Below are 19,286 nucleotides of genomic sequence, written 5' to 3'. Positions count from 1 at the left end.
GCTACAGATTTGAAACATTTTTATACTTAAATAACAATAAAAAATCAATTACTAGGCGTGTCGTTGTCGGAGGTGACATCGTTTCGGGGCGTGGGCCAAGCGCGTTCCCTGGACTCTGCCATGTCTTGCTCGCTGCTTGACACGCACTGCACCATGCCCTTAAATCATATCACAATCACATCAATACCATATAACGACACAATCAAACAAATATTTTTATTAATTTCTGATAGTATTTAAGTATGTCAATATGAAAAAAACAATACCAACTCGGGACGCGTCTTGTGATACTATTAAATGTTATCAAAACGTTACTTTTTCATTCCTCCAAAAATGATTAGACAAAAAATAATTAATTTAGATGTAACAATTAAGAGGAAACACAGTCTTTGTAGCTATTGATTGGATTTTCCAATATGATTGTAGGTTTCCTAAAATATTTAAAATTAGAAATAACATTTTAGTAACACTTCATTAGCCAACTTTATGAATATGACCATGGCTATAAAAATGCATTAATTTAACTGATAAATGCTACATACCGAAGAGTTCATGTCAGCTGGCTCTGGGGACTTGGTGGTCGTGTCCGCGTAGTTTCCTTGCGTTGACATGCACCTAGCGCCGTATACCCGAGGACTGGAAGCCGTTTCTAAAGCTCCCAAAGGACTGTGTGTCGTTGTGTCGGGAGGACTACTGCCAGACACCGCCTGGTTATTCGGAGATTTACCCCTTTGCTGATTTACTAAAGTTTGTGTTGACACAGAATGTCGCACATGCGAGTTCACAGTCCCATGTCCGAGTGAAGGATTGAAGTCGCTCATGAATCTAGCATACCCTTCGTTCTCCATCTTGACGTCGCTGTCGTTCGACTGCAACTGACCGAATGCCGTTGATGTGTGTTTATCTTCTTTTATTTCCTCAATTTGATTATTCTCCGTTGATATTTGAACGAAACTCCGACCTTTTTGATTCGTTATTTGTTTATGTGCCAAGAGAAGGTTGGGATCTATACTTAGACGCGACGAATTACCTCCATGCAGGTTCGTCTGACATGTCATCTGAGTGTTATGTGAATTGGATACTAATGTTGTTTGTTGTTGAACTATTGTTGTATTTTGCTGCACAAACGTAGAATTACTTCTGTTATTCGTCGCTGAGGCAATTGATACTTGCTTAGGGGATAATGGGACCATCAAAGTTTGACCCATCTGATTTGTCTGTATAAATTCTTGTGTTTGCACATTCCCAGTTCTTACTTGATGTGGGCTGGTGTTAAAAGTTACATTAGTTGGACTTAAATTAGCGAGTAGAGGACTCAGCTGGCCATTAAAGCTGGGACTGTTCATCATAACTTGACTATTAGGGGACAGGAACTGAGCGCCTGGACTGTGCTGTGATTGAATTATCTTTCCTTGTTGATTTTGAGCTCTTAATACCACACCGCTGTTTGCTCCTGCCGTAAAAACTCCGGTGTTCTGAACAGGCGTTAAAACGTTCTGTCCGTTGACCGTCTGCAGTTGCAACTGCATTGGCATTCCAGTTGAGTTATCTTGTATAATAGCAGTTCCGTCGGCAGTCATAACCATTCCTCCGAGATTTGGTACAATAAATTGTTGAAAAGCGGGAAAATTGGACATAACGCTTGTTGTATTATTAATTAAATTGACGGGCTGTAATAGATTGATTTGCTGCGACGGGGACGTGTTGGTTAATATCTGTTGCGATCCGAAATTGTTTGCATTTCCTTGTCCATTCATTACGATGTGCGCTGGCGTGCCCGACTTACCAGGCACGATAGTTAACGCTTGTAACATGGGTGTCGGAGAAATGTTATTTGTCGGCGACAATTGAAAACCGCGAGGCGAAAATTGCGGGCTAGAGTTGTGCTGCGGCGACGAATGATGCACCATTATGTTGTTCGGGTTTTGCTGTGGAGCAGCAATTTGAAGGACGTTAGTTATACTTGGCGCTTGGGTCTTTTTCTTTTTATTTCTTTTCTTCAACGTTTCCGGAGACAGCATTGCCATGCCCTGGACGAAACTTTGTCCGTTTTTGACTTCTATCTGTCGATGACTGTCGTTAGATTGCCCCGATACAATTCCGCCGGTAACTATTTGAGGTAAAACGGCATTGGGCTGCATAACTTGGCCATCCACAGCCATCATTGGAGGCTGAAGAACGAAAGGCGCAGGCAACGTATTAACGACGACCGTTGGCTGATTGACGATCGGTTGCACATTTCCCACAGCAGGAACAACTTGCGTAACCGACGTGGTCACATTTGTTACTGCATTAGAAACTTGTACAGGTGAAATGGTTGACGTAGTTTTAGGTGGCGGTGGAGGCATGTGGTTATTAGAGACAATAATTTGACCAGTTGAAGATATTAATATCTGTCCGGGTGTAGTGGGCCCAGTTCGCCTTCCGATTTGCGTCAATGTTGTAGAATGTGTGTTGCTTATTTCTGATTTTGAAGGCAAACTGCTGATCACATTTTGAACCATTTCTAATGGAGATTTCGATATCATATTTTGCGCCGTCGTGCCAGCAATGTGTAAGGGATAACTCGTGGGTAAGTTAACAGCATTGATAAACGGATCTGGCTGATTTGTAGGAATAGCATATGTTGTTGCTAAATTAACGCTAGGAGGTGGAGGAGGTCTTATAAAATTAGCTTGAGATGCATTAATTGAAGTTGTAGCTGTATTCGCCTTTCCAGCTAAAACGGATGTGACTGTATCGCGAGTCACAGAGAAACCACTGGCCATGGTAGTGACAAATGTTTGCACATAACAAGTCTGTATTAATGAATGTGCAGGCCCTCCTCCTAAATGTGGAGGTGGACAATAACCAGGCATTAGGTTCTCTAAACGCTTTCTCCCTTCTAGTCTGTACATGTCTTGAGAGGTCCGTAAGTTTGGCTTCACTCCAACCATTGATATGTTATCGACTTCCATTAGATTCTTGTTTACATTGTGATTTGATATAAAATGCATCATCTGCGTTCCCAATGCCGATTGACTTTGAGGCGGTCCTGGTGAATTATATGGATATATGTGGTTACTATTTGGAGTTGAAGGGTTGCTACTGGGGCCGTCTCTACAAGTTCCAGAATAGGCGGGACTTGGTACAGGGAATGTATTGTTATTAGGCAATTGATTATTGCTTCCGCTACTATGAGGCGTATCAGTATTTCTTGAACTATTGGACAAAGTTGGCGAAGGTTCTGGAGGTTGAAGAGTGTCTGTGGGCGATACGTTACTAGTACTGACAACGCCAGCCTGTATGGGTCCACTGTTTTCGTTTATTATTAAATTCCGTTCTATGAACGTTGACGACGTTACGGGATTATCATCAAATCCATGTTTAGGACTAGAAGTGCTTGAATTACCATCTACTTCCATTGTACAATGATTATGTTTCAAATACTTATTCCGCATATTAGTTTCGATGTATTCTGTGCAATTTCCTTTATAAGGATTATTGCAAGCTTTACAGCACTGCGGAGTTGAATTTTCAGTATTTTTTTCAGGCACTAAACTACTATCTGGAGTATTATGTGGTGAAGGTGATGAATTGGTTACCATGTTATTTTTAAATACATTAATTCCTTCACAAGATTTGTTAACTTGCTTACCTTGCTTTTCATTTTGATTGTGGGTGTTGTAGGAATTATTGGAATTATCATACTGATTACCGCTATATGAAGAATTGATTCCAACTTGCTTTGAAATGGTATTATTGAGTAAAACAGTTTGTTGTGCTAAATAACCATTTGGATCGTCCATAAAAGAAGGAACATTATTTGTCTGTGCATCATCATAAATTTTTCCTTTAGAATCCGTAACGTACCGTAGGCCGTTGTTACCAAACATAGCCTTGTTTTCAGTCGCAGCAAAATTCTTTTTAGGAGCTTTATTATTAACTTTTGTCTTTTTCTTGTTAAGTTCAAGTGCAGGCCATTGTTGACTCACTATGTTATAATGTTGCGGCAAAGGTGGCACACGTGAGCACATTCCTTGTGTCATACTATCTTGACTTGGGAAAGAATTAAACGAGTTCGAAGACTCCTCCTGTACATTTGAATGTTGCTCATCATATTCTAAATTGTCAATTTTTTGTGGTTTAGGACTTGGGCTTGTCATGGAAGTGTTTGAATCATTTCTCTTCACTTGCCACGGCGGTGTTTTAGCCGAATTCGTTTTGACCACAGCTCCATTCTGAATCACCAGCTGACCTTGAGGAACGTATTGCGCGTGTGACTTGTTATGATTACTATTATCATTTAATTGTGTTTTGAATCCTTTCATGGCCATTTCTATTTGTTTCTGATTTTGTTGTATAAATATTTGCTGTTGCTCATTTATCTTCTGCATAACTTCTGGTGTCAACGCTTGGTTCAAACCGCAAAAAATTTGGGAATCATCGTCTTTAGTTTGCTGCCTGACTTGATGTATATGCGAATTCAGTTCTTTCTTTTCGACTTTATGTTCCTGTTCAATTGCGCTCTGCGTGGGAATGCTTATAACATTTTTTAAATTTGTAGTTTGCTTATTAAATCCTGTGTTCACTCCTATTATTTGTCCATTTGTCCCTAATACTGGTAGGCCCACGTTGATTGGGGTGTTGATCGAATTTTGTGTAGAATGAATTTGCTTCTGTCCATCGATGTTTTCCGGTTGTTGTGTAATCCAACCACTGTTAACAGTCAAATAGTGCGAGCTCCTCTGAACAAGTGCTTCGTGTTTATTATCATTCTCTTGTGCAACAACATTCAACACGTTCTGCTGTACCGGGTTCGGGGGTTGACAAGGATGTATATTCCCACGTTGTACCAGTGTCCCTGGAGAAACTGTGCGCTTTGACTCGATTTCTTGATTCTGAAACGTTCAAAAATTATATTTAGATTAAATAGTTAACACATTGTTCCTAACGTGTTGCTATATTGTCTTGTAGATTTTGTATTAATAGTTGCTTAAAATTTGAACCTAAATTAATAAAAATGTTAAACACCATAGGAATGAATAAATATAAAACGATAAAGTTTCCGTTTTTCTTATAATAATTATTCTTATTGTTATCACGTGTGATATCTTATAAATAATCGTTAGTTAACGTACAACACTGAGACATTAAAAATTGTCATAAAAGAAAACATATTCTGTAGTTATGAATAAAGTAGGAGCCCGCGAGCTGTCTTGGCAACGGCTCAACTCTTATCAGCGCTATGAATACGTAATATCATTGAAGGATAACGTACCTTAAAGTCACCGAGGGGCTTATCCTTTTGCACCATTAACGTAGAAACGTTCATATTCGAAATGTAACCGCCTCTTTTCTTCATTTTCTTTTTAGCTGCTACCTCAGGACCTGGAAATGATTTTTGAATAATTGAATACAAAAAATATGTACATTAAATTTTTAGTTTTAAAACTTTTTTTATAACTGGAATCATTAAGAGATCCTTTCATCATCATCATTTCAGCCGCTGGATATAGGCTTTCCTGATTGATTACCAACAAGACCGGATGGAAGCGGTCTGCACTTAGCGTCTCTTTAAGAAATCATGTTACACAAAATACTGATTTACAGCATAAGGTAGTCAATCGATTGATATCATTTTGGGTGGATCAGTATTTCATTCCGAGTTGTAATAGGACTCAATACTGAATTATTAAATAGATATTTCATGTACATATATAGTTTATTAATACGTCGTTTTTGGTATCCGGACATCGAACTTTCGACTAGAGATATGTTCTCTAACAATTGTTATGTCATGTATAAGTATCGTCTTATACACTTTTTACTAAATAGGCTTTTTACTAATATTGTAAAATAAATTTATTTCTATTTATAGAGACCGTTGATATTTAGAGCCTGTTATTTTATTTATTTTTTTATTATATTATATAAATTAATATATTTTAAGCAATAAACGAGTCGTATTCCCCAAATTAATTAAGAAAAGATTGGTTGTGGGGACGAGTTGGCTCGTTATGTATTAGATTAGTGAAATAAAGGTCGAAGGTTAGCGGGCCGCGTGTCTTTGGCGTGTTCTCTAAACGTCCTTCTTACTTAAAACGATTCAATATTTTCTTAAGTAATCCGTGATGATAAATAAACGTTCAACTAAAACATTTAAGTGTTTGTAATAATTACGACCATATCAGTGAAATACTTTAAATGCGTCACATTAATAAAAACCTCTTATTACTCAGTGTATTTTTAAAATTAGTAACTAATCACGTACAATGTTTAAATGAAATTTAATGCTTTATAATTTTTATCTTTAAACTATTTGAAACTCAAAACGATTAATGAATTTAAATAAATGAAGCATTTTAAATAAGATTAAGTTAAAAATAAAACTCCTTTTAAAGAATAACTGATGTTTCACTACTATCAGTACATTAATTATTAGAAAAAACATAGTTTAAACTCATTAGCCGTTATAGAATTCATTCAATCGTCACTTTATGTGTAAGGGTGATCACTTTCGCTCAAGCGTAGTTTTATTTGTGAAATAAATCGCTTGGTGCGTTTGCACTAAGGTTACAAAGCTTAAAAGGATGTTGGGCTTAATTCGATAGCGCTTCATAATTAGTTAGCGAGCCGAGTATAATGCCGTTATCTATTTGCACATTATCTGGCAGATTTGCAATTAAAATACTGGTTGAGTCGAGGGTGGTCTTGTAGGCGCCGGGGCGCGGTGGGATGGCACGGGGGCGACCGGGGGTAGGTGTGGGAGGCCTGTGGGGTCGGGAGGGGGCGTTTGGCCGCGACTCGTCAGATCAATAGTCGTCGGGGTGCGCGAGCCGCTCCGCACCGCCGATTGTTTCAAATTACACCCGCCCTTTGTTCGCCCGCCGCTGATCGAGTCGCCAGCGTTTTTGTTTGCTCTAAGCGGTCGACTTCCTTTACGGTAATTACGCAATACTGCGGCTTCTGGGTCCCCCGTTTGTTCGGACCACTCTCCGGTGCTTAATCTTCTTTGTGGACATTATCTTATCGGCCACCCTATGCTTACATCTGATACATATGGTTTATTAATAATGTTTAACTAAACTACTACGCATCGAATAAAAAACCACTAATTATTATGAAGCACTTTTTTATATAAAACGTCTAGGGGTATCAATGGAAACCTTGGGTATGCCCACTTTCATATACGGCTAGTTTTTTTAAAACAGAAACGGGGCTGTGTTTTTATTTTGTAATGAGGCATAAACGACTAACAAACTAGACAGAAGAACTTTTTAAGTTCACCGGAAAACGCTGGATGCAACATGTTTCCAAACGGTGTTATTATAAATCTTTGGAGGAGACCATGTCCTGTAGGTAACTTTCTGCGGATTACACGATGACATATTCATGTGTCAGTTTGGATTGCAGTTTAATGATAATTAAAGATAAAGGCTTAGTTATTTAAATCAAGCATTTTTTTTTCCATAGTGTGACGTAATAAAATCAATGTATAAGGGTAATGTATCAGATGACCTACTTCTGTCTGTCAGTAAAAACGGAATCGACGTGCTATAATCAGTGGCCGCTGTTTATTGCCCGTTTAATTGAGTAAAGTGGTGCGATCGCACGGCCGCTACCTACTCATACAATACTAAATGGAAACAGTCGGCATAACTGACCGGTTACGTTACGTATTTTTAAAATAAGAAAATGAAAACTATTTTATTTTTAAACATTATAATCATTTCAGCCATAGGGCATCTACTGCTATAGATGCTGCCCCCATAGGTTACCAACAAAATAAGAAGCGGCCTGGATCCAGCGTCTTACGACTTTAAAACAAGGTTCTTTTGGTACTTATTTATTTTTAACTGACCGTCGTGATTACATTTTCCGTAATTAAATTACATTATTACTGTCCTGTGATTCTTTTTAACTAAGCGTGTAACGAATTGGGCAAGGCCACCGGGTACCATAAATATAACGTGTTAAACAAATAAATTGTTGTTAATTACTAGTAGGTAGGTGTAACATGTGTGTATTCACAAATATAACGTTAAAGTAAACCTGTAAATATTCACAAAATTTTATAACGTACTTATCTTAAAGTACGATACCGAAAGAGAAAAATAAGGGGACTGCGAACTGGCGCTCCACGTGAAGCCATGTCACAGTTCAAGTGGCCCGTGTTTGCGTTGTGTTACAAGGGGTAATGCAAGGTAAAGCACGCGAAACGTGAAGTGATTTGCATATTAAAAACTGTTATTGCTGGCGGGGTGGCGAGGCAGCGGATTGCGAGGGTGCGGTGGGCGTCGGGTGCCCAGGTTGTTACTCCCGGCCTGACGAAGTGCAGTTGCAAGCTATTCATGCCACACTAAACGCATCCCTCCCCCCCTCCCCTGCCGCCTCCGCCGCCACTTAACAACAAAGAGACCGACTCTACCCCTCTTTGTTATAAGAAACAACTCGCTCCTCCGTCGACCACTTTCCTTTGCTCGTCAGAAATAGATTGTGACAATTTAGCTGGCTCCAAACTAAACTACAGCAACTAAACTAAACATGATTAATCAATCAAATCTTTAAAGGTGTGAATGTATAACTCATTTGACATTTAACTGTCAATTACTATATGATACGCCCAATGCAAATTCGAAAGAAAAGAAAGAAGCAAGAAAGTTCGTTTTACTGCATAATAAAATTGTTTATTTTGTTTTTGACGGATACATCACTGCAAACTTTGTACTGCCAGACATTCTTTTCCTGTCGCATTCTAATGGAAAACTAAATTAATGTACTTTACTCCAGAGTGTTCACTTGAAAAATAATTGATTGTCAGCAAGTTTGTGGCTGCTGTTTGTAAGAATAGCTATATATATGTATAGCAATTCAGCCCTTACGCCTACCAATCACCTTATACATATTACGAAGTCAGAAACGTGTTTTAAACATTACAAGTATGGTCACTTCATATATAGTACGACATATTTTTCAATATATTTTTTGTAATAATAAAACATTCACCTCGTTAAAGATTTCAACCATATTGTTGTGTATGTGTATAATATTTAAAAAATGTGTAGTTCAGGCGACCCGGATTGCATCGGTATGATCGGTCCGGGGCTTTTCCCGGCGCTTCCCGGCTAATCCCGGCGGGTTCACACTCGCGTAATTGGATAAAGGAGGGCCGAGTGCGGAGATTGCGCCCGGAACACCCGCCCGCTAATCGGATAATAATACTCCCTTTGCAAGTGTGCATCCACAGCGACTCGTTGTTTCCTCGAGCTTCGCTGCGGACGATGCGGATAAAGCGCTCCATTATGAAACTTTGCTATTATAAATGTTCGTTAAGTACGTCAAGCCGATTGCCTGCGTTGAAAATTTTAAATTTGATATCTTGGCCGTTTCCAGTTTCTTAATTAAGCTTTGGTAGGTATTAAAAAAAGGTAAATAAGATGACGTAGTTACGCCAAGTCGCTGGTATATCATAAAATATACATTAAACGTTTTACACAATTTACAAATGTGTAACGTTTTAAACAACTTCATCATGCCAGGCGATGGACGCTCACTTTAAGGTACAAGTCTCCTCCACAGATCGCAACATGAGCGGTCTCGCGTTACCTGCATCCAGCGACTTCACGCGATCTACATTATTTATGTCGTTGGTCCGAAAGACGACTTTCTTCTTTTTTTTAGTTGATGGACGCCCCCTGCAACGCATGGTCTTCGCTCTAAGATCGCCGTGATGACCGCTCCTACGCTGCTCGTTTCCGGCAACTTCTCGTGACTTTAACTATGATGACTGAGTTAAAATTCTAGTGAACACGTTTATCCATTAAAAGACTAAAAAAGGGCTACGTTTATGATTTTGTTATTTCCTTTGACTCTGTTCATTACTAAAGCCCGCATTCTGCAATATTTAAAAAGAACCTTCAACTAGAAAATCCAAATCGGATGAACTCATAAATTTACTCTAATTATATACTATACATGTGTATTTCATGTATATAACACATCCTCCTATTTAAGTATGTGTTTATAATTAGATATTAGATATAGTATTTAACACACGTATAATATGTTGTATTTAATGTTTTGTATTTTTTTTATTACATATACACACTAACCGACTCGCTATCTCTGCACTGATAATACCTATGAAGCATTTTTAATAACTGGCACCATAATTAACAGGTTGAAAGGCTATCATATACACTTCATTATATTTAAATCGGTCTAACGCATCTACCATCAATGAACTTCTTTCCAATATACAGTGGTATTATTTTTAATGGGACGGGAAGAATGTTCACCTGACTGCAAGCGATACGTCCTGCCCGTTACTAATTATTAAAAAAAAGTGCTTTTAAGACATAAAATAGTACGTCTCATTAATCCATTAATTATACTGGTCACGACGCCCTTCAGACCGGAACATAAACCTGTGCAGTAATGTTAGCGGCAAAAATAAAACACAAGCTGCTAGAGAAGCTGACATTAAACTAGGTGTCATATTTCTAAATAGATGTTTTATCAAAATGAATTTAAACTTTCTATGTAAACAAAAAGGGCTATGGTCGGGACTGCTCTTGGAGATCGAAAAACAACATTTACAAATAGTTTAAATCAACTAAGGCGACGGAAAGTACATTTCGCTGTATCAGGTAAAAATAAATTTCCTCGATTGTTAATGGAGCAATGATCACGATATCGCGGCAAAGAAAATAAGGTAAAGAAACCGTTCCGTTGCGCATAACGCCAGCGGGCCGCTATTTGAACAACCACCAAACACAATTTACTCAGCCCCTCGTTACGTCGCCGACAATTTTACTCTCATTCCTCGCTTCCCTTCTTCCAGCATGAATAATAATTTGTTTATTGTTATCTCATTTCTCCTCGTTTGCACTTCAAATTGGAGATTGAGTTTCCTCACGTAATTTATTAAAGACCGTGGATATCTCCGGTATTATTTTGATCAAGGTAACACTTTTATTAAGTACACTAAATCAAACATTTAAAAAAATTATACTTTTAGAATGTTAAATATTAGATTTAAGATAGACTGTTAAATTACTCAAATAAAAAAATTAACTATTAATAATTTTTAATCGATAAATACAGAGGTATTTAATTGACTTACTACAGTTTAATACGTTTACCGTGAAATTGACACCGGATTAAATATTTTTCAGCCCCAAATTTTCGCTTATCAGCCGATAAGCAGCAAGACTGAACATAACCAAGAAGCTTCACACATTACTAAGATTATGTATCGCAGTGTTACATTTTTCACCTACCATAAATTAAACATTATTAATAGCTTTAGACATTTTTAGTAAAAAAAAATCGTAAATCGTATACGATTATGAGTTCAATGTATATACCGCCTAAAATAAAGTCAAAACTGATGTATGACATGATTCTTAAATCTGGTATTATGTATGAATGCGTTGTTATTTACTCGATTCTTCTAGGAGTTTTTAACCAATTTGCAATATACTTAAATGAAAATAAATCGACAAATTGTTGAGTACCTCCACCGTTCTTTAGTTTTGCAATAATTTCGACAATACTTGGCTTTTTATTTTTTTTAATGGCACGCTGAAAGTTCTAATGGAGAGAAAAAATTTCATTAAAAATAGTTAAATCAACGCTTTTCTCTTCACATGTAAAGAAAAAAATTTCCGTATCCAACTATCAAAAATTTGATCTGAACCGAAGACGAAAATAGATGTGTTTGGACATAATAAGTTCAAACATGAAAATATAATCACCTTTTTAGTAAACTCACAATATACGAAGTAGAAAATATTTTTAAATTGGTAAAAACGTTGTTTGTTTGTACGTAGTGTAAGTGTAAAGTAAGTAAATAAATGAAACATTAAATCGATAAAGTGATTACTCTGAAACACATTTTATTTATTTTCAATATTGGACTGCGACAGAACAATAATTTTTGACAATACAAAGTCTATCGGGATAAATAGTTTGTTGATAGTTATAACAAGAACTATTATTAGGGATGCAAATACCTTTCTTTTGTTCTAAATTGTGAGGCGGAGGGGTGGCGGGCGACTGCGCCCGTGCCTGCAGTGTCGCCAGCAGTTTCCGCTTGTGGTTGCACAACTTGCTCAACTCCGGCCCAGCCGACGGTTGATACTGCTTGCCCACCACCTAAAACAAAACATCCAAATATTGTAAATCTTTAAACAGAGCAAACATTATATTATTATGATATACATGTTGATTGAATATGTTTTTAAAAGCTTTAAGGATTTGAAAGTATAGCTCATTTGGTAACAAAATGGTTTAAATGACAAATTAAATTGTTATCACCCACCACACCTCTTTAACGCCCTCACGTGTGAAGTATTCAAAGTAGGAAATGTATAGCTCACTAGTCAACAAAAGCTTATATGCTTTTACACATATTTACAATCCCGCTGTATAAGGTGAACACGTTGATTATATATATTCATATTCAACGATATAACATTTTTTTTATTATTATTATTTTAATTGCGTCAGACCAGTAACAGTGCTATTATTAACATACTGTCCCTGTACAGGCTGCAGTAACAGTATGTAAATAATAATTAATTTTAAGGTGTAATAATCCGAATTTTGAAAACGCTTTTTTTACCACATCATCATAAGGTTATTGATTATTTCTGAAACCATTGATTCTAATAGGGGTAACACCATACATTAATTGACTGCAAATAAGCTATACTTATGCTTCTTTAAAGTTTTAACACCTATAAGCAATTACCCGTATAACTTTGCAAACACGTTATTACAGATACGATTTAGACATCGATAATTACACGTCGACTGCCTAAATAGTTTTATAAATTTGTCAAATATCCATAAATTAATAAAAAATATATCTCTCGTAATGTCGTACTTCAACTTTATAAAAAATATAAACACCTGTATTTAACATTACAATATACAGTTTAAGATGTACTTATATATAATTAAAGCAAATTAACTGACGATGGTTTACACGTCTTTACGTAGGGGCAGGTGTAAAATTCTTGTAAAGACGTATTCGCTTAAATAGAAATACACCATTGTTCTTTGTGTATTTCTTAAATATTTTGTATATTACGCATATTAACAACAGTTTTTGTATAACTACCAGTCCCCTATATTTAAATAATTAAATGTAATACAGAATAATAAATTCAAAAACATAAAAAAAAAACTATTGGCAAATGTATCAAATTGTATAAAATTAAACTTTTAATATAACAATAATACTATTACTGATCAAATAATACTAATTGGCAAAGCGTAAACTTGTAACTGACTAATTAGTGGTTGAAGAAAGCCGCAAAGCGTCTCACTTTTCACCACAAAAAAGTGCCCTTAACAAGTAAAATATCCGAGTAAAACATTTACTACTCTGTTATTAAATATTATTACTGCATTGTAAGCGATTGCTGTTGGAATTGATAGCTGTATATCCTTGTGAGTCGACTCACTATCTTTTTTTTTCAATAAAAATTAATCATGTGATCACAATTTATTAATAGACCTATTATAGTCATATTATATGGTTTTTATTCACGTAAATCATAACAGTATATTTAAATCGACCTATTAAATCCTGCACATCATTTTTAAATATATTACAAGATAACTTTTTGTAATACTTACATTAAGTGGACATGGTATAAAATTATCTAAAATAGAGTAAGAACTTTTCTATTTAATTAGAGATAATATAAAACCCGTTTTCTACGTCATTATGCATATACCAAATATTGATTTTTAATTCATTGGAAGGCATAAGCCTTCTCTGAAGATATCTATGAGATATGTACAATTATCACCGCGCTCTACATGCAGGTTAGCGATCGCAGTGTTCATTTTATTATATTACATTATGGTACGCAGAGGAGGCTGTTGCCCATCCTCATCAAACTTATTTGTAAGCAGTGGCAATCCTATGTATTTAATGCACAAAGTGTGAGTTATGTAAGACTATATCCAGAAATCGAAACCGCGACCTACGACTACGACTCTACCGATGGTAACTCTATTACTATTTAAACTTTTATGTAACTTAAAAATAGTCTTAATGTCATGGTTTCAGCCGTACTTCCATTGCTGGACATAGGCCTCTGCTATAAATTTTCAACAGGACAAATTGGAAGCGGCCTGCATTCAGCGTCTTCACCTTCATGGTGAACAGTACACTTCAACGTTACCTCGAATTATTTGTCTATATAACAAACTTATCTAACTAATTTATAGGCAAACGGCAGTAATTTAATTAAAGACAAAAGAACTGAAAAAAATTTTAAAGTTAAAAACATTAAAATTGTCGTATATTTTTCAATTGGATTTCAATTATTTTAAAATGGTTAAAGTAAAATACACAATAAAGTATATTTTAAATAATATTTATGCCCATATGTTCATGATTGATAAGCGCGTCGAAATTCACTATGACAGGCATACGTTCCCATATTAATGTATGCTTCGCGATAACTGTACCCGAATAGTTTACGTTAAACAAAACGATTCGGGGCGGCAACAAGCATATTGCCATACTGATAGTGATAATTGTATGCCATTTACATTCGTCTCAATTTTTAAAGGCTTAATCCTTTTCCATTTGTATGAATTTGAATAACATTTCAGTTTTATAATGAAGTTAGTGTTAGTAGGCATGTCATATGGCGCGTAGAACACATTGCCGCTAGAGCTAAGGAAAAGCGTATAGGCGTCCCCAGGAGACGCTGGTGACAGACCGCATTCAATGGTCTTATTAGAAATCATAAGCATATGTCCTACGGCTATTCAATGTATATTATTTTAAGAAGAAGTGCAGGCTGATTAAAATTCGATACAAAAAGCACTATTGTGTCGAAGATATCCCGGAACGCAAATGAGCAAATGAAACGGCAAACTGCATTTGCGACGAAACGTAGTTACTATTTTTAATTCATGTTTCAGTAGCAACAAGGTATTCAATCTGTTTCCATAATCTTTTAGTGAAAACACATATAGAATATAAGAAATTTTATAAAGGCCAACACGAAAACACTTTAGTTTTATTCTTGTTCTCTTTTTTATTATCAACTATAAACAGTGAATCCACTTTATTCAGAATCAATATTGGACAAAAATGAATAAACATTTTTCATTTTAAAATTATCGATTAACATATTCTTGCACTCTTCACCCACTCCCGTTGTTTAATTTCGTTAAAGTATTTAATTTTTTGTTCTTATATGTCAACTCGGATACCACAAAATAAATAATTCGGTTAAATAAGCAGTTATTATAGTATTTCTTTACACCGCTGTCTGTAAATTATACGTCTATTATATTTAAAACAAAAAATTTTAATAGTTAATAGTCCCGCCAACGAAAAATTCAAATATTATATTAAGAAAGAATAAAGATCAGTAGCTTAGTTTTGTAACGGACGAATCAAGTGCGGGTCTACACAGAATCGTCACTGAATTTATAGGAAATGCAAGGGAGTGATGGAACACACATTAACATTATCTATAGCTTGAACAAGTAATTAACGGTAAAATAACACTAGTGTTTTCTTGCGCAATCTACTATAAAAAATTGTAACTCTTCTTAATATGTTAAATAAATAAAGTGCCTGATTTCTAAACGGCACAACCCTATGTATCATTGTTTGGACAAAACAAGGAAATTGCCGTTCAGCGCACACTAAGTAACTGGTGCGTTAGCGCGCCCCTGGTAATAGACGCTCAATTTACAAACGGAGAGTACATTATCACATGTCAATAAACAGACTTTCCCCCTTCTAAAAATATATCGCTAACGCTGCCTTGCTAATTCGTATACCGTACACTATACTACGCAAATAAATGAATTGATTGATTATAGGTGTAAAACCTTAAAGGGATGTATGGACACCTCATTCACTATAATTAGTTTTATAAAATTTTCAAAATGCGTCTTATACAAGTTTTCAAATACCCAATGGAACTTGTATTATGTGCGGTTATTTTTTTAACTGACACATAAGCAGTCACGCGACACGTAAACATTCGTCCTTGTGCCACTCAGCGTGCAATCACATTAGCAGTCGAACGTCAAATTATGACTAGCATTGCGCCATAAACTATACGAAAATACGTTAATAACATAATAACAAGTCTATCGGTAGCGAAAGTTTAATTAATGACCAATAATTTAATACAGCTGTATTCCTTACACGTTATCGATATAAGTACACATAGCATGATTCAAAAGACAGACGAGTAAAATATGATAATTTTTGCCATCAACCCTTCCACGTAAGCATATTTCACTTATTTTAAATAAGCTCATACCTTAACTTGGCACGACTCTACGCTGCCTCGTAACTAACCGAACAATGCGAAGGGGTAATACTTCCTCCTCGTTGAAAGAAGGTCGAGTGCTAACCTAGTGTACACTATACAAAAGGCTTAATATTAAAAAGAACAATTAAAATGCTTTTCTTTTTTTCTTGATTGAAAAAACGAGGTGTTTTAATGTATTATTTTTAATCTCGTCTACTTTACATCTAAACACACTTATCAAAAATGACATAAAAGTACTCTTTATGATATATATGATTATTTCAATGTAATAAATACATTTCATCCAAGTAGCCGCCTACACAGTGTAATTGGTTACACATGTAAAAGCTTCTAAGGAGTGAATGTATAGCTCATTAACTATCAATTATAATGTATAGTACTCCTTTTTAAAAAATCAATAGTTTTAGAGATTAGTAACCATGTAATGATAGTAATATAAAAAGTAAAAACGTTTACAAAATACAGATTACTAAATATAAAAATTATTTATTGTTTACTATCCGTCACTACAGCCTTTGTACTGAGAGAAGTTATTGGCTTGTTGAATTCCAATATAAAAACAATGTATATTACTTTTTTTATAGTGATCACTTTATACAGGGTAATTAGAAATTAATGTAAAAATTTAAAAAAAAAACTTTTTGTTGGAAAATGATTGATAATTGACCTTGTGTGTAAAGAAAACGTTTCAATAGTTATTCAAGGCTCAAAGTTGGCCATCATAGTTTCCATGTAGCTGATTTAAAAGGAACATATGTAAATAAAAAGAGGTTACCCAACTATTGGCACTAATTAATGATTATTTTTTATATAAACAAAACATTTACTTAATTGAAATCGTAATAAAATTCCCCATGACCCGGTTCGCGCAAGCTCATCGGCGTGTAAACAATCTCCATATATTATTAATCGCTTGACATTCAATTGGTAATGTAATTGTGAGACTTTCATCACGTGGCCGTTGCATATAATTGTTTCGCCTGGCTGCACGTATGTTAATTACGATGATAACTTTCGCTTCAGCTGTCTGTCCACGAAACAGAACACCGCCCGCCATTGATATTAACATTTTTTTATTATTTTTGGTGACTTTATGGCCTCTTTAAGTAATATTTATATCCTTTATTTGTCTTGAGTATTATTTGAAATCAGATTCCGGATTTTAACCCCTAATAGAAAAAAAAATTTGTTGCTCAAACAAGGCTGTCATCAAAAACATGTGTCTTAAATTATTTGTCATCATCATCATTTCAGCCGTAGGACGTTCACCGCTGGACGGACATAAGGCTTTCCCAGAGACTTCCAATACAACGTTTGGTAGCGGCCCGCAACCAAGCTCTTACGGCGCATTTAACATAGTCTTTCTACTTTATAGGTGGCTGTCTTACTCTGGTTCGCTTGCTGGTTTGTAGTCTCCGCTTCAGAACCTTGAAGCACTAACTTACATCTGTTCTGCGAGCTATTGCTACTTTAACTTTCCGATCCGTTGGACTATGTCCACTAGTTTCGTTCGTTTACGGATCTCCTCATTTCTGGTCCGATCTGTTAGAGAAATCCCGAGCATAACCCTCTCCATAGTTCGTCGAGCAACCGTAAGTTCGACGAAGTAGCCCAAAATTATTCGCCTAATGGTAATTAATCATACTTTACAATTCAACATATTGTAATACAATCAAAACTCTGCATTAACTGCTGACCTCCTATAAAATACAACGACCAATATGAAAGCAATCAAGTTGATGTACGCGACGGACCGGAGCGACAGACACGCCCGAGCTCGCTATTGTATCGAACGTGGCAGACTAACTAATGACTTTGCGCTAATTAAAACGAACCTATTTACTTAACAAACCATTAACAATTCTTTATATTCTCATCATAGCAGGCAGTTCACAGCTTAGCTCAGTTCTATGACGCAGATTTATGAAAAGCGGGAAATCAAATAACTTTAAATTTTATGTAGTGTAATATTCTACAAACCAAATCTAAAACTAACTGACAAAATCTAAAACTAAAAGATGTAAAAGCTTTTAAAAGTGTGAATGTATGCTCGTGTACGACAATTTACGTCAGGTACAGCCTATTCAGAATTATAGGTTTTAGAAATAATCAATTACGTAATATAGTAATAAAATTCGGATTATTGCATATTAAAATGATGTTATATTTTTAGGTTATTGGAATGCCACGGGCATAGTGTCCAAAAACTTCCGGCAGTACAGAGTCATGGACAGATTGTAAACAATTATTAATGTAACATATTTCAGTGTGATCACACCGGTTGATTGTAAATATGTGTAAAAGCTTCAAAGCTTTTTGCTAAGCTATACATTTTCCGCTTTAAAGCTTTTACATCTATAACCAATCACTGTATACGTCGTATAATATGATACTTTTATTAACTTATATTATTTTTATCATTTATGAACTTATATTTAATGCTATTTATATAGATACTGTGTTCTAGTGACTAATGATAGATCGATAGCAATAAAATGTAATCAGAACTTGTCTGGAACAATGTACTTAACCCTGGGGCTATTTTCACGCCATATTAATGTTATTTCTTTTATTATTTCATTTAAGTTTTTAAATGTTTAAAAATAAATGACATGAAACGTTATTATTCTTTATTTTTAACGATATTGTACTTAATATGATTTAGAAAAACAAAATGCATCGTTTTCTAGCTTACGTCTTCTACTATTTTAGATGAACTTTCGCATTCAGCCTTTCTCTGTTAATTTTTAGAAATGAAGACGTAGTCAATTTTTGCGTTCGTTGTAATTAGTAACAGAAGTACTAACAAGACTTTTTTTGCAATAATTAGAACTGTCGGAAAGCAATTGATACTAATTTCCTTTACGCAATCGATAAATACCAATATTTTTTGTACTGAACTCTTTCTGCTGTCCAAATGGCATTAGCAGATTCCACGGGTTCAAAGTGGCAGGGCCCGCTATATACAACTAT

General features: G+C 35.5%; 1 protein-coding gene across 3 annotated transcripts in view; it reads right to left on the bottom strand.

Moving 5' to 3' along the window:
• Positions 1-19,286, bottom strand: part of LOC137931877 (homeobox protein 5-like) — a 72,313-nt gene that overhangs the window by 5,938 nt on the left and 47,089 nt on the right. For all 3 annotated transcript variants that reach the window (XM_068775390.1, XM_068775391.1, XM_068775392.1), the window contains exons 3-6: positions 12,000-12,141; positions 5,261-5,370; positions 543-4,880; positions 53-158 (exon numbers count right to left, since the gene is read on the bottom strand). In XM_068775390.1, the coding sequence (XP_068631491.1) occupies positions 53-158; positions 543-4,880; positions 5,261-5,370; positions 12,000-12,141 (4,696 nt within the window). The remainder of the gene's footprint in view (positions 1-52; positions 159-542; positions 4,881-5,260; positions 5,371-11,999; positions 12,142-19,286) is intronic.

This window comes from Battus philenor, unplaced genomic scaffold (genome assembly GCF_028537555.1).
Source record: "Battus philenor isolate CCGP_79_NKW_IND1 unplaced genomic scaffold, ilBatPhil1.0.hap1 SCAF_8, whole genome shotgun sequence".
NCBI classification, from domain to species: domain Eukaryota; kingdom Metazoa; phylum Arthropoda; class Insecta; order Lepidoptera; family Papilionidae; genus Battus; species Battus philenor.
Note: the sequence above shows the minus strand (reverse complement) of the source record. Positions and strands in the feature narration are given on the sequence as shown.